Genomic DNA, 22851 nt, shown 5'->3' with positions numbered 1-22851 from the left:
TTTATCTTTGCTTTTGGTGTCACATCCAAAGAGTCATTGCCAAGGCTAATGTCAAGGCTCTTATTCCTGTGTTTTCATGCAAGAGTTATATGGTTTCAGTTCTAAGTTCAAGTCTTTAATTCATTTTGAGTTGATTTTTGTGTATGGTGTAAGAGAGTGTTCCAGTTTCTTTCTTTTGCATATGACTATTCAGTTTTTTCATCATCTTTTGTTGAGGAGACTGTCCTGGGAAAGGCTTTTGAAAGAATGATACTAATACTTTAATTCAAAGAAAAAGGGCCTGGGTTTATTTTCTAATTTCAGTCCCTTATTTGCCACACGTTAGAACTAGAAGTTCATTCGAGGTCATCTACTAAGAATTCAGAAACTGAGCATGGGAGGCTGACTTGACAAGTGGGGAAGTGACACAGGAAGGCAATTACTAGAGCCAGGACCAGTTCTTTTTATTTTTACTGTGTTTCATTCTATATTGCTAATAGTTTTTTCCTGTTCTTTTCATAGTGCAGATGGAGAATTAGTCAGCACTCCTCAAATAGTAACTGCTCTTTACATGAAGATTGTTATTAATAAAAGTGGTGAAACTAATCTCTATCCCTTAGAAGTAGGTATTAGGTAACCTTGAAGATTAAATGGCATCTATGTCCTGTTTGAAATGAAAAATATTAGCTCAGCCAAGCTTATTATGAAAATGTGTATGTGAGATACAGGAGTGTAAAACTAAGACCATTTTGATATGAAATAATTGATGATCAGTTTCTTTTAATTTTTCATATAAAACCTAAGCTCAGAGTTCAGTATTTTCTTATCTTTTAGAACATAGAAGTAGGGAAATAAATATTCTGTGGTTAATGCCTTTGTCTGTCAGTGGGAAAATGCAGAACCCTGATATTAAGGTCTCAGCAGATAAGTAGTAGAACAGAACTGATTTTCTACCTTGTGTGTGTATCTTTACTTCGTGACCAAGTAAGGCAGCTTCTTGGCTGCTAACATGGATTTTCCAGCCAAATGACTAATTCAAGGTTTCCTGGATGTTAAATTTAGATTCAGATAGTTGAATCTCACCTTACATATTGAACATTTTTCACAGCTTGATGATACAGCTTTATACCATAGACATTTCTTGACTTGTGCAACTGTGACTATTCCTTAACATTTTCTTCTCCTTAATCCTCTGCCTTTTTTCATGGTGGCACTCCAAGATGAGATACATAGGGGTAGCTATGGGTGGGAAGTTAGTAGGCTATCTGGGAGAATAGGTAACATTTTGCTTGTATTTATAAGAAGACTGTTTTTAAAACCGGCCAGGTAATCGGAAGTATGTTTAAAGAACAAATATTTGCTTCTTCTTGACTCTTTCATGTTTTTTAATACAAAATAGATTTTAACACAGTATTATTAAAGTTAGCTCTGATTGCATATATATCTTTCAGCTTGTAACTATATTTCTTTTCGTTCTCATGTTTATGTTGATGAGGTTATCTTTCTGAGAGGAGAATTTTGTGTGAAATATTTTTGTTGTGGTCTTCTAATTTCCTTCCAGGAGATTACAGTCAGTAATACGTATTTCCTTGCCACTTGTTATCTGTAATCCGGTCTCTATCTCCCCCATCTGCTGGAGCTCATTGTTTCATTCTTTCTTTGAATAAATACTCATTTATTGCCTGTCATATGCTTACTATTATGACAAATACTGGAATACTGTGATAAATCAGACATAGTTCTTACCCTCATTGAATTTACAGTCTAGAGAGGGAGCGGCAAGGACTGGAGGAAAGGAGACTCCTCTAAGGGTTGTTTTAATAATCCAGGGAAGAGATGATAAGGCCTGCATTAACAGAGTAACAGTGGCAATGGGCTAAAGTAGGCCCTCGGTAGAGGTAGTAAAGAGGTAGAAATAAAAGAGGTTGGTAATTGGTTGGATTTGAGGAAGAGGGGAGGGGAGGATGATTTTCTGGGGTAAGTGATACCGTTCACTGACTTAGGTAAATGGAAAAGTAGGTTTGGGGAGGAGAATGATGAGTTTTATTTAAGACATGTTAGGTTTGATGTCTACAGCTCAGGAGAGCCATCTGGACAGAAGATAAGTTTGGGAATCATTAGCGGGTGGATGATTGAAGACATAAGTGGTGAATGAGCTCACCCAGAGAGAGTATGAGGATTGAGAAGAGTTGACAGCATTTAAGGAACAGGCTGAGGAAGAGATTCTTGAGAAGGCACAACCAGGGAGGTGGAAGGAGAGTGGAAGAGTATAGGGTTGGAGCCCGTGGAAGGCAGTGTTTCAAGGAGGAGTGAGTGGTCAGTAGAAACAAGCACTGCACCTCCTTGAATAAGGACTGAAGAGGTCTCATTTATTTATTTATTTAGATGTATAGTCGATTTATAATGTTGTGTTAAGTTTCAGGTGTACAGCAGAGTGATTCAGTTATACATGTGTATGTATCTATTCTTTTTCAGATTCTTCTCCCTTATAGGTTATTATAAAATATTAAGTATAGTTCCCTGTGCTGTACAGTAGGTCCTTGTTATCTATTTTATATAGAGTAGTGTGTATATCTTAGATTGAGCAAAATGATGATTTGAGACTTTTGCAGGAATTGTTTTAGTAGAGTACCAGGGGTAGACTGGTTGGCAGTGAGAAAATAGAGGCAGGATAGACTGTTCTGTTGACGCTCTTTCCAGCTTTGGTTTCTGTAGCATTTGATAGTACTGATAACTCTGGCCTCTTCTCTTAAATTACTTTTTTTCCTAACATCCTTTAAAAGAAACATTCTCCAAAATCGAGTCCTTTGGTCTCTATCTCTGAGCTTTAGTTGTCTTGTCTATAATGTGGGGATAAAAGTAGTACCTTCGTCATAGGGTTCTCCCGAGGATAAAGTGTGCACTTCACACAATGCCTGGCCTGTTGTCATCAGTGTGGCTGTGAAGACGTCGTTGTCTTTGTTGTGGTCCTCGTCGTTGTCATCATCATCTCACTCCAGCCTCACCGTTTAAGGGCTCTTATCCGTCATGACAGCTTTAGCTCCTGGCCCCATGCAGAGGACCCCAGGTTGGTGGCTCTAGTCCTAGACTTCTCCAAATACTGCCACCCTAAATTGCTCATTCTTTTACTCATATGTACTCAGGCACCCACACAACTTAACTGTTTTTTCCACTCTAGGCATTGGGCCATGTGTTGGGGGAGAGGTGTGGGTACATAACCACACATAAACGGGGACTGTGTTCTTACTCTCTGGCCCAGGAGGCCATGCATGTTGCTCTTTTGTCACTTCTCTCAGTCCGTTGTGATCATCTGCTTTTTTTTTGAGGGATTATAGAATGAAAGGGGAATGAAGGAATTGGCTGTTATTCTGTGAATTAGACCTCTTTTAGTTAGCAGTGACAGAACCCACCTCCAACTAACAGAATTAAAGAGGGGTTCTATTGGGATGATACTAGTGTATCTTACGGAATACAAGCAGGACTTCACTAAGCTCGGGGAAGGACAGAGATGCAGCTGCACCATGGGGACATCTGAAGTATCTCTTGTCCCCCCCCCTTTTCCCCCTCTAGATGGTAACCGTTAAAGGTATAGGAAGCAATTTACTGTTGTTTTGCGCTTGCTTTTTAGTATACTTTCACTTATATTATTGAATTTAATTCTCATAGTTTGTGATTAGGAAATTGTAATTGAGGAAATTTGTGTTTGAGGATCCTGAGACTTGGAACAGTCCCATTATGTACTGAAAATCCCATGGCTATTCAGCAGAGAGCTGGTACCAAGTCCAGCTTTCTAATGCCAGTCCTTTATACCGGCATTTATACCACATTGCCATCCCAGGATTGAAGTATTCTTTCAATGACTGTGATGTTGTATTGCATATTATTGCATACTGTTTTGTGACTCTGGAAATAACCTCTGTGTGTGTGTGTGTGTGTGTGTGTGTGTGTGTGTGTGTGTGCATTCACACACACGATTTTCTTCTGACTGGTAGAAATTGCAATTAATTGAAATTCTAATCTCTATGGTTCTTAAGCTTATTCCTGTCTGAGGCCTTTTCTTATTCAATTCAGTTTAAGATATCTCTAGTAATTTAATGATTCTGCCTGCTCCTTTGTCTTTTGGATCAGTGGTGAAAACCTTGATCCTAACAGGATTTAAGCAACTGCGCTAGTTGCAGTGTCATGTTTTATTTCTTCTTTTATTTAGTTAATATTTTGTTGGCGGAGTATGGTGGGGAATGACTTTTTTTTAACATCTTTATTGGAGTATAATTGCTTTACAATGGTGTGTTAGTTTCTGCTTTATAACAAAGTGAATCAGTTATACGTATACATATGTTCCCATATCTCTTCCCTCTTGCATCTCCCTCCCTCCCACCCTCCCCATCCCACCCCTCTAGGTGGACACAAAGCACAGAGCTGATCTCCCTGTGCTATGCGGCTGCTTCCCACTAGCTATCTATTTTACGTTTGGTAGTATACATAAGTCCATGCCACTCTCTTACTTTGTCCCAGCTTACCCTTCCCCCTCCCTGTGTCCTCAAGTTCAGGGGATGACTTTTGTGGGGCTTTGTGTGTGCAGGTTGTCCTGAGTGTGTCTGCAGTGAAAGGCAAACACTTGTTTTCTCAATCTAGTGCTGGGTGGGCAGCCAGCGAGTATATGTGAATATTAACAGCATATTTCAGTTTATTTCTGGTAGCTTTAAATTGGGCCAGACTAGCGCATTTTATGTCTTGTTTATGTGAGTGATTCCTGGTCTTTCTTATTCTTGCTGCATTGGGAGAGAGTCACTTGCTTTTTCATTTTCTTTTTTTAGGAGGGCATGTGTTGGTGAGGAATGGTCAGCCTTTGCAAAGTGTGTGATTGACTTGGATTCTTTCCCTTATTAGCCATTCACTCCTTATCCCACTGCTGAGTTCAGCATCCAGTGCTCCCCTGAAACCCTTCTTGCCAAGGTCACTGGGACCTGAGTTGTACATTTTTGTCTTTACCTCAGCTGGCTGCCATGTAGCCTTGGCTCTGTTGCTATTCTCTTCTCCACTGTCTTCTACAATTTTCTTTCCTGTCGTCGTTTTCCTGCCTCGCTACTTCCTGAACATCTCTTCACTGCTGCTATTTTGGGGAATGTTGGCTTGCTTGTCTTACTCTGCATATTATCCCTGAGTAATCTCATCCTCTCAAATATTTATCACTTTGTAAATTTCCAATATCAGTCTCACTCCTGAGCTCCAGACTTGCATAACCAAGGACCGGTATGTAACACCTTAAACTTAACATCTTCAGATCTAAACCCAACGGCTCTCCTTTTCAACAGTTTCTGTCTTCACTTCATTCTCATTCTCTCTCCCTCTCCCCACTCTCTCTTTCTCTCTCTCTCAGGAAGGGTAACCATTGTCTTCAGAGTTGCTCAAGCCAGAAATCCAGACAAAGGGATCCTGAAACCTCCTCTCTCTTTAATACAGTACCATTACCTCAACTAATTCTGTCCATTTTCTAATGTGATCCATCCATCAGTTGTGTGAGGCTCCTGGAACAGGTATTAATTAATACTTTGATTTTACAAATGGGAACACTTGAAGAAGTTGAGAGATTTTCTCATAATTACAGGGTTAGGAATTATCAATGTTGGGAAAGAATGTGCATCTTTTGTTTCTTTACCGATTACTTATGTAAGAAGGAAAAACAAACAAAAAACAAGTGAACCAAAAGAGAAAAGCTAATGTCCTCCTGGTAGTAAGATTCTGAAGGAGTCATTGTTCATAATACTTCACTTTTTGAGACATCAGTTTCCTTTTTTCACTGTTCTATATGTTTTTACTTCACCACAGGGGAGGTGTTGGGCCCTCACTGTCCTGACTCAGAGCCACAGCTGATGATTTAAAAAACAAAACAAAACAAAAAAACCAGATAAATTGAGATATAATTCACATACTACACAAATCACCCATTGAAACAGTGGTTTTTGGTGTATTCACAGGGTGTGCTACCATCACTGCTCTGTAGTTCCAGAACATTTTTGTCCTCCCTACAAAACAAACCCCATATGCTTTAGTGGGTAATTCCCACCTACCTAAGAACCACTAACATATTTTCCATCTGTGTAATTTGCCTATTCTGGATCTTTCATATAAATAGAATCACACAAAGTCACAAAGTAGTCTTCTGTGACTTTTTTCACTTTGCATAATGTTTTCAAGGTTCATGTTGTAGTATGTATCAGTACTTCATCTCCTTTTATAGCCAAATAATATTCTATTATATGAATATACCTTGGGTTTTTTTGGTCCATTTGTTAGTTGATGGACATTTGGATTATTTCCACTTTATGATTTTACTATTACTATTTTACTACTATTTTAATATTTTACTATTATGAATAATGCTGCTGTGAGCATTTGTGTACACGTTTTTGTGCACATGTGTGTTTTTGTTTTTCTTGGGTATATACCTAGGAGTGGAATTGCTGGGTACATATGGTAACTCTGTGTTTAATGTTTTGAGGAACTGCCAAGCTGTTTTCCAAAGCAGTTGTACCATTTTTACATTCTCACCAGTGCTGTATGAGAGTTCAAATTTCTCTACATCCTTTTACCAGTACTTTTTATTGTCTGTCTTTTTGATGATACCCATCCAAAAACCGGTATCTCCCGGTTTTGATTTGCATTTCTCTGATGGCTAAGATGTTGAGCATCTTCTGTTTGCTTATTGGTCATTCATATATCTTCTTTGGAGAAATGCATATTCAAATCCTTTGTCCATTTTAAAATTTGGTTGTCTTCTTGTTACTAGTTGTAAGAAATCTTGAGGTATTCTAGATACAAATCCTTTATCAGGTAAATTATTTGCAAATATTTTCTCCCATTTCTTTTCACTTTCTTGATGGTATCATTTGCAGCACAGAAGTTTTAAGTTTTAATGTCGGAGCTGCGGGTTTTATTAGTATTGTCGAGACTGTGCTGTGGTGAGGCAGAGGAGAGCTTCCCTCTCTTTGAAATTGGTGGATGTTTCAAAGTAGGCAGAGTGGCAAATAGAGTCTCTTGATTTCCGGCCTGGCTCTTCTTTTTTTCTTCCTTCTGTAGCCTGTCTTATGGCTCTGACAGTCACACTACAACACATCTATCTTGGTCTTGATCCTCCAGGTGTGGCAGAAGGTGGTCGTGTGTTGCATTTTATCCAGGGATTGCTATTTCCATACTGTTAAGATACCGTGGATCTCATTTTACACCTCAGTTCCCTCTTAGGTCTCTTTTCTAAACAGAGCACTGCCCCTGGTTGCTGAGTTGCTCTTGTCCTTGAGTGGCAGCCGAGGTGTGTGCAGTCATGGAGTCTAGTGGCCCTAGAGATAACCAGACAGCAGCCCCTCCATTCAGAGGAGCCACTCCTCTTCCAGTTTTTTCTGCTTTATTGCTGGTTTGTAGGCCTGTACCTAGAACTTCATGCCATTGGGAAGTTGGATACCAGCATGCCTTATGCTTCTGAATGTCATGAATCGACATCATTTCAACAGAAAGACGCACAAAGAAAACAAACTAGTGGTTACCAAAGGGGAAAGGTGAGGGAGAGGGATAAATTAGGAGGTTGGATTAACATGTACATACTGCTATACATAAAATAGGTAATCAACAGGGACCTACAGTATAGCACAGAGAACTCTCCTCAGTACTCTGTAATAACCTATATGGGAAAAGAATCTGAAAAAGAATAGATATATGTATAACTAAATCACTTTACTGTACACTTGAAACTAACACAACATTGTAAATCAACTATACACCAATATAAAATAAAAATTAAAATCATTCCAGAAATGTTGGGGTATAGCATAAGGTTACTACATTTTAATTTTGTCAAGTAAGGACATTTGGCAATATAACTGCAGTCATGGAAGAAAATAACAGATTTTTCTTACCAAGAGAATACCAAAAATATCAAACAAATTTACCTTTGTGAAACGTGAATATATGGTCTTATTTTTCTGTCTACCACTGAAAAATACATTGTGGTCTGTGGATTGACATTTGGGAACCACAGGCTTTTACATACTCAGCATAAATCTTTATTGGAAAAGTAGAACCTTACTTAATCAGGTGTTTTCTCTGTATGATGCCAGATACCAGTCTTACACAGATTATTTACCTACACTGAATTAACTATTTTAGTTGTTAAGTTAGATACATCTTCCTGTACTTTGTACCTCTTTCTGCTGATTTTGAGTAGTTCTTATATAACTCAGATGAAAGTGAAGAATTGTTTTAGGTAAATGTGAGTATAAATATGAATTTACCTTTAAAAGATTTTTAAAAATCATCATTCAAAGGTAGAATGGCTCCTATTTACAAATACAATGTGTAATTTCTGGATTATGTATATTCTAGACTTGGAGGAATATGTACATTATTATTGATTCTGTCTTGTCTAAATCAAAGTGTCAGAGATATTAGGGTTTTATCATAAGATAATTATTGCCTGTCACATTGGCACATTAATTACAGTAATTGGGCAATAAAGAAGCCATAGGAATAGATATTATGCTATACGTTTTGATGAGATTATAGTTATAGCCTCTTATTTATGGTAATAAAATCTTGTTAATCGACATTGCTGACAAGATATTTTGCTTTTTCTACTTTCCAGGTTGGTTTATAAGTCTACTTAGGAACTATGAACTGAGAGCCACAGATTATACAATAAAGGTCACATTCCAAAATTGTCTGCACTCATTCATGGTATACACATTAAATTCATTCAGCAAATATTTGCTGATCACTGTTCTGAGTGCTCCTGCATGTACAGAGATGTATAAAGCAGTGCCTGCTCTAAAAGGCTAATAATGGGGAAGAGAGGTAAAATGTCTATATATAAATAAATGTGACCCACATTGATTGAGTCACATATGTGAGCCATATGTGATAAGGTCCTTAAAAGTGGAATAAAATACAGCTTCAGAGGAGGAAAGGATGATTCCAAGTGTGAATGATCAGTGATGCTGTAAGGCTCAGTGATGGGGGAATTACTTTGCATCCATGACATGAAGCTCTGAGCCATCTCTGAATATATATCTACACTGTAAAACTATAGAGAGAGGTAGGTGGCTCAGTGCTCTGACATGGAAATCAACTTTTGTTCTAGGGTCAGCTGCCTTGCAACCTCATTTTGTGTCCTTGAGTATATAAAATTGATGTAATAATATGTGTCCATCTCTCAAGATGAAAAATGAGATAATGCAGAGGTCCAAGCTGCTCCCTGTGGTGAAAGTCAGATTGCTCGGCAGGTGTGTAGTTTTTTCAGGCAAGTTAGGCCATACATTTGAATGGGAGTAAGCGCAGCTTTCCATGACTAAAAGGATTAGTGTCCTTACCAAAGTGCCCAATTTATTGCTAGAGAATAGCACATTCTCTGTAACATTCAAACTGTTGTCTGAAAAATTGCCTGAATTCCTTAGAAAAACTACCTATATAAATAGAGAGTATAGTGATCACTGAATTATGTTAAAAAGGAAACAAATGTTTATTGAGCTGCTACTCCTGGTTTAGGGACTTTACAATTGTCTTTAAAAGTTTTACACCATGTCCATTTTTTAAAATTGAAGTATAGTTGATTTACAATATTATGTTAGTTTCAGGTGTGCAGCAAAGTGATTCAGTTAGACATATATATTTTTCAGATTATTTTCCATTATAGGTTATTATAAGATATGGAATGTAGTTCCCTGCACTATATAGTAAATTCTGTTGCTTACCTATTTTATGTATAGTAGTTTGCATTTGTTAGTCCCATACTCTGAATTTATCCTTCCCCCTTCCCTTCCATCTTTGGTAACTATAAGTTTGTCTTCTACATCTGTGAGTCTGTTTCTGTTTTGTATATAGATTCATTTGTATTATTTTTTAGATCCCACATATAAGTGATCACATAATACTTGTCTTTGTCTCTCTGACTTCACCATGTCCATTTTATAGCAGAGGAAACTGACACTTAGATAAATTTTCAAAAGTTACTTAGATCAGACAACTGTTTGAAATGAAATCTGTTGAACTTTAGTGAGCTGTTTACATGGTAGTGTGCTACTTCACTTTAGTTTGATGTTTTTCTTGCAGGCCAGTGTCAATCATTTTGTGTTTGTTTGTATGTAAATGTTTATTTTTTTCACTAGGTTACTTCTAGAACTGCTGGAGTTGCTGTTTGACAAGTTTAATGCTGTAGCTGCTGCACACTCTGTAGTCCTGGGATACCTGCAAGACACTGTTGTGACTCCACTGACTCAGCAGGAAGATGTCAAATTGTATGACATGGCAGACGTGTGGGTGAAGATCCAAGATGTTCTGCAGGTAAGATCCTTTTACAGGGGGTGCCGTCTTGATTCAGGATAGCAGGTAGGAACATAAAAAAATCAGCCACCTAAAATATTCTCTTAATCGTAAACAGAGTGAGAATGTAGTGTTCCTATTTAAAGGTGATGTTATGGACTTCTATCATTTTCAAAAGACCTTTTAAACAAACTTTTTTTGGCTAGGCTTTAAAATTAGGAGATTCTCAATATGTAGCAATCAAGGATCTATAGTATCTGGCTTTCTGTTGTAATGTATTTTACTTCACTGGAATTAGTCACATGTTTATGTAATCAATATTAAAATGTTCTTAAACACTATTTTATAAACATATATGTAGCTTAAGTTTATGACCATTTTCTTACAGTCAGCTCTTGCATATGTTGGGGTAAAAGACAGGTCAAGAGCTTATTTTAAGAGATGAAGATAAACCTGTAAGGTATAAATGTACCACTTTGATTGATCTGTTGAAGATCGGAGGAATGATATTACTGTTTGGTATGATGCTGCAGAGGTGGTATTTAGAAATTTTATTATATTTTCTCTCCATGTGCCCGGAAAATATATTTGATTTGGCCAGATGAAAATGAGAAATACGATTAAGAGCTAGCTGAAGCAAATTTGACATAGCTAAATAGAAGTGACTTGGTTAGACAGTATCTACTAATAGGAAAAAAATTAAGTATATATAGGGAATTGAAAAATATAACTGTGTAGAAATGAAATTATTTGCATGGCAAATAGGATTCTTTGCAGGAAAAAAAATAAATCATGTATGTAAATTGTAGTTATTTTTGAGAGTATAGGCATGCTCTTGGTGGATTGATTGATTCCTGGTTATTCATTCATTAGACAATTTTTTGGATATGGTCTGTGTGCTTTATTGATGGTTCAGTAGAAAGAATATAGGTTGCAACTATATTCCATGTATTTGTTTTGCTGCTATGTCAATTACCATGTGCCCATAGTAGGTGCTTGATGAATATTTGTGTGTTGAATAAAATATCTTTATTGCTTGGAAACTGGTTATTTAATATTTTATATCTTGGTTTGCTAATCTGTCATGGAAACATATGCTTTTCAGGTTACATGTTTATTTTAAGGATGAAATAAGATAATAGATTTTAAAGCTATTTCAAAAATAGTTAGAATTAAGGACTTCTGGTTCTGTCCATGATGTGGTTACCTCCTACCATAAGTAACTTGAAAACTGGATGGACTCAGGCAATCGGCATGGTCAGTTGAGAGAAGAGAGTACATGAGGTCACTTTCACATTCATCCCAGCTTCTTCTCTGGGGACACTTTCAAACTATGACATAGGAAAGTGAACATACATCAGCAGGCTCTAAGTAGTAGATGAAGCAGAGTTCAGGGTTCAGGGGTGCGGAGGCAGCTGCGGTTTGTGGGTTAGGATACTGAAGGAGAGGGAATTGCAGAGAGAAGGAGCCCCAGAAATCTGAAAAGAGTATTGTCGAGCCTTTGGTCAGATGTGAAGTTTCACCCACTCCAAGGCAGAAAATAGCTACTGTGGGACTGTGAGCTGAATGGAAATTGCAGAAGTTGCCAAATGCTCAGAAACGGTGGAGTTCAGACCAGCCAGTGTGGGGAGAACTTGGTGAACATCCTGTGCTTTCATATGTGACCTCAGATGTTTCAGGAATTGGGCTGTTCTAGCCATAGTGTACGTGATACTGTAATTTCATGTAACAAAGCCCCAAACCAAGTCTCTACAGTATTAGTCTGATCCACCTGTAAATAAAGTAATGTAATCTAGTATCTCAATAATGAAGCATCCACATTGTGCAGCATACAATTATTATACTTGCAAAAAAGCAGAAAAATGTGACTAATAACCAGAATTTTAAAAATTTGATGAAAATTAATATCTGAAATGAAAAATTTACCAGATGGATTTAACAACAGATTGCATGCTGTAGAAGAAAGGATCAGAAAACTTAAAGAAAAATCAATCAAAACCAATCTAAACTAAAGTACAGGGAGAAAATAGACTGAAAAGAAAAATAAGCAAAGCCATAATGTCCTGTGGGACAGTATCATGCTGTCTAACATTTGTGTGGTTGGAAGTACAGAGGCAGAGCAGGGAGAGAGATTGGGGCAGTTAATTGTTGGAAGAAACAATGACCCAAAATTTCTAAATTTGTTGAAAAACATAGACCCGCAGATCAAGAAGTTCAACAAATCCAAGGAAGTTTAACACAAAGAAAACCATATCTAGACACATTATCATCAGGTAGCTGAAAAGCAAAGAAAAAAATCTTAAAGATAGCCAGAGGAAAAAAAGTACATTGCCTACAGGGAACCAGTGATAAAAATTTTCACTAATGTCTCATCAGAAACAATACAAGCTGGAAATCAATGTATGTCATCTTGAAAGTGCTGGAAAATACAAAAATTGTCAATCTAGAATTTTATATTCACCAAAAAAAAATCATTTGAAATGAAGGTGAAATAGTGACATTTTCACATTAACTAAAGCTGAAAGAATTTGTTTTCACTGGACCTGCACTTAAAGAAATGTTAAAGAAAGTTTTTCAGGCTAAAGGAAAACAATACCAGGTGGTAACTCATCTACAGGAAAATATAAAGAAGGCCGGAAGTGGTAAATATGTGGGTAAAAATAAAATATATTTTTCTCATTTCTTAATTTTTGTTTAAAGCAAAACCAATAGTAATGTATGTGGGTTTTATAATATATTTCAAAGTAAAATGTATGACAATAATTGCACAAAAGATGGGAATAGGGTAAATGAAACTCTACTGCTGTAAGTTTCTTACATTATACATGAAGAGGTACAATGTTTAAGGTAAACTGTGGTAAGTTAAGGATACATATTATAATCCCTAGAGCAAACATTAAATTGTAAAATAGATGTATAGCTGAAAAGCCAGTAAAGGGCATAAAACTGAATAGTGAACAAATATTTGATTAATCCAAAAGAAAAAAGCAGGAAAGGAAGAAAAAAGAACAATGAAGGAAGAAAAAAGAACAATGAAGAAAGAAAAGATAAAGAACAAAACAAAGACAGGATGAATAGAAAACAAATAGCAACATGTTAGACTTATACTGCCCATATAAATAATTACATTAAATGTAAATGGACTAGATACTTCAATTTAAAGGCAGAGTTTGTCAGATTGGTTTAAAAAAAAGAAAAACCCAACCATACTGTTTACAAGAGATACGTTTTATGTTGTTTTTTAAAAAATTTTAAAATAACTTCAAACTTTTAGAAAGGCTGTAAGAATAGTACAAAGGGTGCCCATATAACCCTTAATTCAATTTCAACTATTGTTAGCATTTTGTCACTTTATCAATTGTTTTCTCTATGTATATATGTACTTGTGTGTGTTTTCTCTGTTATCTATTTTCTATATTCTAGTTTTGTCGATTGACCCAGTAATGTTTTTTAGGGCAGTTTTGGGTTTTTTTTGCTCCTCCAGTAGAGAATCCAGTCTAGCATTAGATACTGTATCTGCTTTTCATGCCTCTTTAGTTTCCTTTAAGCTTGAACATTTCCATAGCCTTTCTTTACCTTTTATTATAGCAGTGGCATTTTGAAGAGTATATCCCCATCTTTTAATTCAAGTTCCTCATTTTGGGCTTAAGAGATTTTAAACATAAAGATACAGACAAATTAAAAGTATATGAATGGAAAGAGATGTACCATGAAATACTAATAAAAATATTTGTGTTATGCAAATGTATTGGACAGTATTAGAATATATTATCAAATGGAATTATTTGTATCATAGTACTTATGGCATTTAAAACCTGAATACATTAAGCCCTAGGAAGTATGTTATAGACTATGTAATCCTATTGTCACAAGGTTATAAAATGCTTTGTGAATAAGTTTTTGATATCTGATATTTGAATAGGACTAATGTTCTAAATTTAAAACAACTTTTGAATCTACTAGGATCCTATTTATAGTACTATTATGAAGAATTAATTATGGTTATGAACAAAGTAAGATATGCCTTACTTAGCCCTACTTACTTTGGATTTGTCAAATGTATATAATTCCTACACTTTTGAAAAGAAAACCCATTATCTCATATTAAAAATGTTTATAATAAACTAAGGAATTTTAAGTTCCATCAGACATTAACTTGAAATGAAAAAATGATTGAAAGTATGTTTCTGGCTTATTAAATCAGTTATACCTTTCACACATGTCATTTCAAAAGATGATTGGGGATCCTGTCTTCTATATTATGGAATGAGTTATTCATTTGTTTATTTAAAGAGCTTTATTGAGACTTAATGTACCTGCCAAAAGGTTTACCTGTTTAAGGTATAGATTTCAATGCTTTTTAGTATATTTATGGAGTTGTGCAACCATCACCATGATATGATTTTATAACATTTTCATCACCCTAAAAAAAAACCTTGTTTGTTTCTATTAAATATTTATTTATTTGGTTGTGTTGGGTCCTAGTTGTGGCTCGCTGGCTCCTTAGTCGCGGCATGTGGGCTCCCTAGTTGTGGCATGCGAACTCTTAGTTGTGGCATGCATGTGGGATCTAGTTCTCTGACCAAGGATCGAACCCGGTCCCCCTGCATTAGGAGCATGGAGTCTTATCCACCACGCCACCAGGGAAGTCCCTGTTTGTATCCATTAGAAATCACTTCCCATTCCCCACTCCCTTCACCCTTAAGATGTATTTAAGACACTAAAGAGGCATCAATTGTGTGTTAAATCTCTGAGTAACTTGTAGTCCCCAAATCATACACTTGGCAATACTGTTGCTATTTCATGTTAATGTGTACATGTACTGTTGGTATAAGCTATTTGACAGATAAAGAACATAAAACTAAAACTGATCTAATAGTACAAGGTGATGGGTCTAATGTAGAAATAACATTTCATTTCATGTATTATGTTTAATTGTTTTGAGGTCAAGGTATGACAGTGGTCTTTGCTTTTTTCCTTTCTTTTCCTCCATTTTTCTCCTCCTCTTACTTTTCTACTTTTCTGCCCCCAATTTATGTTTTCTTAGACATGTTGTGGAAGAATATTAGTCATGACTTGAATTAATCTCTGGTTGATTGTTTCTTAGCTCCCTATTGTACTCATCTTTATTAATCCACAGATTTAAGAATAAAGCATTTTAAAGTAAGAGGTCATCTACATATTTTAAATGATTACTATTATGTAATAAAAATTGTTATACAATTTTTAAATCGGTTTTAGTTTTCTGTATTTTCTAGTTCCTTCAAAAATTCTTTCAGGTTACAGCTTACTTACAGATTTCTTACAGTGTAATATTAGGTTATATACCCATCAATAAACTGGATATGCAGTGGCACAGACACACAAATGGACTAATGTTGCTAAATGTAAGAATGGTAGTTGGCACAGTGTGTCATATAATCATCCTGAAACATGTTAAATGGACCAAAAAAGGTGTTCAAGATTGTCGAAGAGCTGATCCTTGGAGGTTTTGCAGAGGTAGAGAAGATCAAATGGCACTCCAGACAGCTGGAATGGCAAGTGAGATACTGGTAAGTGGCACAGAAGGAATGAATGGACAAGGACATTCAGGGATAAGTAAGAAAAGAACGGTTTAGCTGTAACTGAGGGTTATTTTGTGAACTAGAAGATAAGTTCAGATAGGTAGGTTTGGGTTCAGGTTGTGGAAGCCCTTAAGTGTCATCTAAGGGGATTGTGATTTGTCTTTAGGCTAATGGCTCCTGAAGCTGAGTGTGCATTAGATTTACCTCTGGATTGATTCCTAGTCCCATCCTTGACCTTCTGATTAAGGATCACTGTGGATAAGGACTGGATTTTGTGGGTTTTTTGTTGCTGTTGTTGTTTGTTTGTTTTTTAGCTCCTAAGATGGTTCTGATAGTTTGTTTGGGATCCTGTAATTGGGAACTGTTGCTTTGGGTCAGTGGTTCTCAAAGTATGTTTCCTGGACCAGCAGCATTAGTGTTACCTAGGAGCATGTTAAAAAAGCAAATTTGTGTTCCTACTTCATAGTTACTGATTCAGAAACTCAAGGAGTGAGGCCATACAATCTGTATTTTAATAAGCCCTTCAGGTGATTCATATGCACGCTCAAGTTTTGAGGACCTTTGTTTTAGGTGATACTGGGCCATTTTGGATTTGGATTGGCATGTGGTGAGATGAAGTAGGATTAATATGGTAGCACTGAAAAGGATTGGGTGTAGAGGCTGGAGACTAAGGCAAGGAAACTATTGTGTAGGCTACTGGAGAGTCTGTGGGTTATATTACTTGAGATATTGTCTAATAGTAGAATAAATGACAGGCTTTCATGGAGCATGTTAGAGGAATACAAAGAAGAGGGAAGGATTTGTAAACCTTTAGGGAGTCTTTTAGAAAATCTATAAAACCTCGTAGTCAACTTGTCATGCTGGTTTCCAGTATGACAGATATTTTAGTGATGTTTTAGTGTTAAGTTATTGGGGCCAACTATGTGCTAAGTATTCGGGAATAAAGCTGAACACAAGATAGTCAGAGAACTCACTCTGGTGAAGTGAGGGGAGCGGGCAAGAGTGTGTGTTTTTACTTCAGTGTTAGCCAGCTGGCATGGGAAGTAGCACAGGAGAATATTTGCCAACATGGAGGGCTTAGAAAAGAGGACTTTTGGTTTAAGTTTGCATGCAGAGTTTTATGCTTAGGGCCAATTTAGTTTTCTGATACTTGTTGGTGGAATGCTCTTTAGGTTAAAATCATTTCTGGAGAACAGACATAGTTGAGAACAATAGACGCCTGCAGTTAGCATGTACCAGCATGTATGAAGGCGATGGGATCATATGATGAATGGAGTTACAGGTGTTTAGACTTCAAATTTCAGTGTTTCTTTGAATCGAAAATGTTTCTTGCTGAAAAATGGAAATGCTCTTTTGTTTACTAAATCTTGGAAAAGAAAATAATTTTTGACCACGTAGAGACTTCGGCAGCTTTTCTCCGCTGGAACCTGGGCTGTCCCTGGCAGGCAGAATCCATCCTGTAGTTGGAAGGCTCATTTGTCTCGGCGTGTTTGTGTCTGGAGACAGCCGTGTGTGGAGACACGGCTGTCGCTATCATAGTAACAGGGTGTCAGAGTTTTCTCCTGGTGTCATCCCTGTGACCACACACCATTGAGCTCCCTTTTCAGTTTTACACACTCTTTAGAACTGTGATAATAGAAATACATGTTTTTGCCCTTCTGAGTAGCAACAGCACCTTCCGAAATGTCACCTGCTTGGTGACATGCCTGTCATACCGTTGGCTGCACATTTTCAAGTGTGTTAAGACCGAGGTACACTAGAAACACAAAATACTCCATTTCCTGTGGGATTTAACATAACAGAGGAAATAAGAGGATCACTTTGAACAAACCTATCTTTCAGGTGTTATGATTCTGAAAAAAGTCTCATTTTTTTATTCACATCTCTTTTCAAAACCAAACTGCCGGTTTAGCCATTGTCGGCTTAAGTGTGTAACCCCGAGTGTGCTAAGTAGTGTTCTACAGATGTGGGTTGTAATTACACTGTTGAACCACTGACAGTGACACCATGAGTCACTTCACTTTTTAGTGCCCTGATCTCTCTTTCTGGAGCTTAACAGAGACAGAATGGAAAATCATTCTACTTGTGTTAACTGCCACTTAAATGTCTCAATAGTGATAAAATTAACCTCATGCAGAGAGAACTTGAAGTTTGCTGTCAGGTAAGAAAATCCACGAATCTTATTGGTACTGATCCATGACCTAGAGGAGTTTTTCAAGGAGACAAATGCAATTTCTATTTTGAATTCAGGTCTGAAACTAGGTTATTCTTAGCTTTTGTTTCATGTGATATTTTGGTTAGCTGAGGATTCCATTCCTCAAAGTAAAACTAGCTTTTTTTGCTGTATTCTAGGCCAGATAACTTGTGCGATTATTCTCGCAGAAATAGTTTTTCTTCATTTCTCAACCTTTAACACTTTTTGATAGCCTCTGTTTTGGGTGACATATTAAAGTCATGTTGTCGGCCAGGCCACTGAGTCTCCAGGAAGGTGCTTGCTCCTCGAATTTTTGTTCTGTCTGGTCAATGGATAGTATGCTGCCCAATGCATAGAATTAAGTGAGCACGTGAAAGTTAAAGTAGAAATCGTCCTCTAAATTGAAGTCAGCTTCTATAGCACCAGGACTCTCCGTAGGTTGTTTTATGTTCACTACTTAAAGCAGGAAATGATGGGCAGCCAAGGAGAGTCCTCTGGCTCCCCATGCACGTGTGGCAGTTGCACAAGTCAGAGTGCTAGGGTGTCTGAGGCCCAGTGAAAGTTGTGGTGAATGTCATGGATATCTTAATACACTGGGCCAAACTTCAAAAAATAGTAGCTTGGTGGCTGATGCCCCAGAATTAGGTGGATTTGGTCTGCTCTCCTTAAATTTCTAATTGCCCAGGAAGTATCTGCTTGGGTCTGATTGGGTCTTGGTCTAGAGGACCCAAGGGTAGAAATGACAGGGCTTCCTTACAGTCCACCACCTCCAAAGCTTTTCTCTTTGTCTGTTTGTGTTTTTTAAAAAGAATTATTTTATTTTATTTATTTTTGGCTGTGTTGGGTCTTCGTTGCTGCGCGCGGGCTTTCTCTAGTTGTGGCGAGCGGGGGCTACTCTTTGTTGCAGTGCGTGGGCTTCTCACTGCGGTGTCTTCTTTTGTGGCGGTGACGGGCTCAGTAGTTGTGGCTTGCGGGCTCTAGAGAGCAGGCTCAGTAGTTGTGACGCACGGGCTTAGTTGCTCCGCGGCATGTGGGATCTTCCCGGACCAGGGCTCGAACCCGTGTCCCCTGCATTGGCGGGAGGATTTTTAACCACTGCGCCACCAGGGAAGTCCCTCTCTTTGCCTGGTTTTGTCTGAGATACTGGAGGGTGGACCATTGAAAGCCAAGGCAGATTTGTACTGCTCCTGGTGATTTAAACGGCCTTAGTCCTTAAGGAGGCTGTGTGCTTATCAAGGTTTGGTGCACCTGGGCCCAAGCAAGGGGGTTGCTAGTAACCAAGAGGCCATAATAAGTGGTGATGATTAATGATAATAGGTGGGATAGTGTGATTATATGATTTGAGTGAAATTAAAGCAACTGGCATTGCTTCACTGATACTGCTCTTGCCTACCTGAGAAGATTTTAGAGCAACAATGATGATATCTTCCTGAATTGATGGTACTTTTAAAAAAAACTTTCTTTCCCTTAAACCTGTTCTGATTGTGGAAGTGATTTGAGAGTATGCCTGAATTCTTGAGTATAGTTATGGTTCTTGTGGCTTGATTGTCTGTTGCTGCGTACCACATTACTCAAACTTCATGGCTTCTATTTGCTCTCAGTTTTGTGAGTCAGAAGTTCACTCAGGGCTCAGCTGGGTGGTGCTTCTACTTTACATGGCGTCAACTGAGAACATTCACTTGGCTACTTCAGCTAAAGGCTGGGCTGGGTTAGAAGCTTTCTGTCTCTCTCCGTAGGACCTCATAGCATGACAGTCTCAGGGTAGTTGGACTTCTTACATGAATGCTGGCTTCCAGTCCGGAGCATTCAAAAAGGTAAAGGTGGAGGCTGATGACCCCTTAAGGCCCTGCCTTGTATATTACATGGTGTCATATCTGCCACATTCTGTTGGTCAAAGTGGAGGGGAAATAGAGTCCATTCAGTGGGAAGAGTAGCAAGGAATTCTTGGCAATCTTTACTCCACCACAACATTGTAAGGTTTGTAAGTTTGCTTTTAGAATAATCCATCAGACACTGGCATTAGATTATTGTTGCTGGGTCTTTGTCACAAGATAAAGATCAAGATTTTATTCTTGCCTACTGATCTTTTTTTTTTTCTTATTTTAATGTATTTATTTTTAAAAAATTTTTGGCTGCATTGGGTCTTTGTTGCTGCGCGCGGGCTTTCTCTAGTTGTGGTGAGCGGGGGCTACTCTTTGTTACGGTGCGCAGGCTTCTCATTGTGGTGGCTTCTCTTGTTGCGGAGCACGGGCTCTAGGCACGTGGGCTTCAGTAGTTGTGGCACACGGGCTCAGTCGCTGTGGCTCACGGGCTCTAGAGTGCAGGCTCAGTAGTTGTGGCGCACGGGCTTAGTTGCTCTGCAGCATGTGGGATCTTCTTGGACCAGGGCTCGAACCCGTGTCCCCTGCATTGGCAGCGGATTCTTAACCACTGCACCACCAGGGAAGCCCCTTGCCTATTGATCTTAATTGGTTAGAGAATATTTAAATGATTATCAGGCTCAACAAATCTTACCATTTCAATCATATTAAAACAAAGACCATTTAAAATACATTTAGGAAAATACAGCTCTTTCATGGAATTACTTGGTTCAAGTGAGTTTATGAAATTCTTAAGTAATTTCACTTATCTGTCACTTTAGACTCAAGCACTAAGATGATTTCTTGCATCTTATGAATCCCTTTGTCCTTTCTGTTTTTACCATTTGTCATATTGTTCCCATTTTAGAGCTGGAGAAACTGAGATAAAGAGTTTTAAATCATGGTTATAGCACCAAAGAGTCAAATGTAGAACTCAGCTTGCCCGAGCTTTCTTTCTTTTTTTTAATTTATAAATTTATTTTATTTTATTATCATTATTATTAGTTTTTATTTTTGGCTGCACTGGGTCTCTGTTGCTGCGCGCAGGCTTTCTCTAGTTGCGGCAAGCAGGGGCTACTCTTCCTTGCAGTGCGGGGGCTTCTTACTGCGGTGGCTTCTCTTGTTGCGGAGCATGGGCTCTAGGCACGCGGGCTTCAGTAATTGTGGCACACAGGCTCAGTAGTTGTGGCTTGCGGGCTCTAGAGCACAGGCTCAGTAGTTGTGGCACATGGGCTTAGTTGCTCCACGGCATGTGGGAATCTTCCTGGACCAGGGCTCGAACCCGTGTCCCCTGCATTGGCAGGCAGATTCTTAGCCACTGCGCCAGCAGGGTAGCCCCACTAGCTTTCTTTTTAAATGTTTAAGTCAGTGATTTACACGCCTGCTCTGGCTTGGATTTTGACGTCTTGACATTTCACTTGAGAATCTGTGATACTTTTAGTTGATTCATTTAGTTGAAATGATCTTAGTTCTCATAATTTTAAAATAAAGACTCTGTGTTGAGGAATACGTTTCACTAGGCATTTTACTAAGTGTATGTATATAAAGTAGTATATTTACACCTATATATGTATACATATTTTCAAATTGTGAAAATTGAGGATTTCATGTTTCAAAGAATAGCAGTCACTGAATAGAGATTTGGGTTTTCCAGTTCTAAAATGCCAGATATTGTGTTAAATGCACTAAAATTGGTTTAAGCCTTTGCTTTACCCTATAGGGACAAGAAAATTATTTCATTTATGTTTTTGCAGTGGCTTCAGATTAGATCATCTGAATGTTCTGAATATTTTGGTAGTCACAGCTATTAGTTGTCATTGAGCCTTCCTTTCTTCCTCCCTTCCTCCCAGTCAGAATTACCTGTGGATGCCACATCTGAAAAGCCTCTTTCAGTCGGATTCCAACTGATTCTAATGCACAATCTGGTTCAGAGCTACGATGAGCAAGTATTACAGGCTTGGTCATATTAAAACCAAGACTATTAGAAGACAGTTTTAAGGGGTGGGAGAAATTTACAAAAAGTGAGTTTAGTTTTATTTAGAAAGATGCATCACTGTGGCATGTTTAGGAGGGAGTGTGTATTCTATGACGTATAGCAAACGATGATAGCATGTTGAAGTGCCATAAAGATGGGAAATGCTTTAATATACGCACACGTTAAAGGGAAAAGAAAAACCAAATGACTGTGCTGTAATTAATCTCCATTTAGAGATTTTGATTCAACTTTATTTAGAGTTAGCAGCCCAAAGACAGCAAACATAGGTAATTCCTATTTCTGACTTGAGTAGTTGAGAACATTGAAAAATACATTTTTTCATTCAAGAAGTTTTTGGACTGGAAACAGTTATATCAGAATCTTAGTGATTGTCTTTTTATTAAGAAAAGAGTTGTTTTCTTTGTTTCTTCTCTCCCCACCCCTATTTATTACCTGTATGAGTTTTTCAGATTTATATTAATGGAAATTTGTTGTTTTTAACTAAGGGGAAAAGGTATTTCTTTTTTATGATGTATATGTAAAAAATTTATGAAATTATTTTAACCTTGCAGGGAGTTAAGACAAAAACATAACCAACAATAATACAGGGCTGTTTATGGTCCCAGGGAAATATTTCAGAGGAGATCATAGAAGAACAAGGTCAGAATGGGTTAAAGCATTTGAGTTCATGGACAAGGAGAGACTTGGCACACCCTAACGTGGTTAGGGTTGAATACGTAATACATGTAGTATTATAGAGAGTTGGGAAGAATGGAGGTTTTTTTGGTTAGCTTTTTTTTGGGGGGGGAAGTGTTACCAAAATAAGATTGAATAATTTTGGGTGCCAGGGAGATCTTTGAATAAGAGATTGGGCTTGCCTCTTTTGGTTGTGGGCTGCCGTTACGGTTTTTTGTTTTTGCTTTTTATTTTATTACGGAAAATTTCAAACGTGTTCAGAAATACATAGAAATG

At 37.7% G+C, this 22851-nt stretch overlaps 1 protein-coding gene across 1 annotated transcript in view; it reads left to right on the top strand.

Moving 5' to 3' along the window:
- The window catches only part of EXOC4 (exocyst complex component 4), a 797314-nt gene that overhangs the window by 91408 nt on the left and 683055 nt on the right, over positions 1-22851 (top strand). The window contains exon 7 of the mRNA XM_036863209.1: positions 10134-10308. Within this exon, the coding sequence (XP_036719104.1) occupies positions 10134-10308 (175 nt within the window). The remainder of the gene's footprint in view (positions 1-10133; positions 10309-22851) is intronic.

The sequence above is a fragment of the Balaenoptera musculus genome, chromosome 9 (genome assembly GCF_009873245.2).
Source record: "Balaenoptera musculus isolate JJ_BM4_2016_0621 chromosome 9, mBalMus1.pri.v3, whole genome shotgun sequence".
Classification (NCBI taxonomy): domain Eukaryota; kingdom Metazoa; phylum Chordata; class Mammalia; order Artiodactyla; family Balaenopteridae; genus Balaenoptera; species Balaenoptera musculus.
The sequence above is the reverse complement of the archived record's forward strand: the minus strand, read 5'-3'. Positions and strand labels throughout refer to the sequence as shown.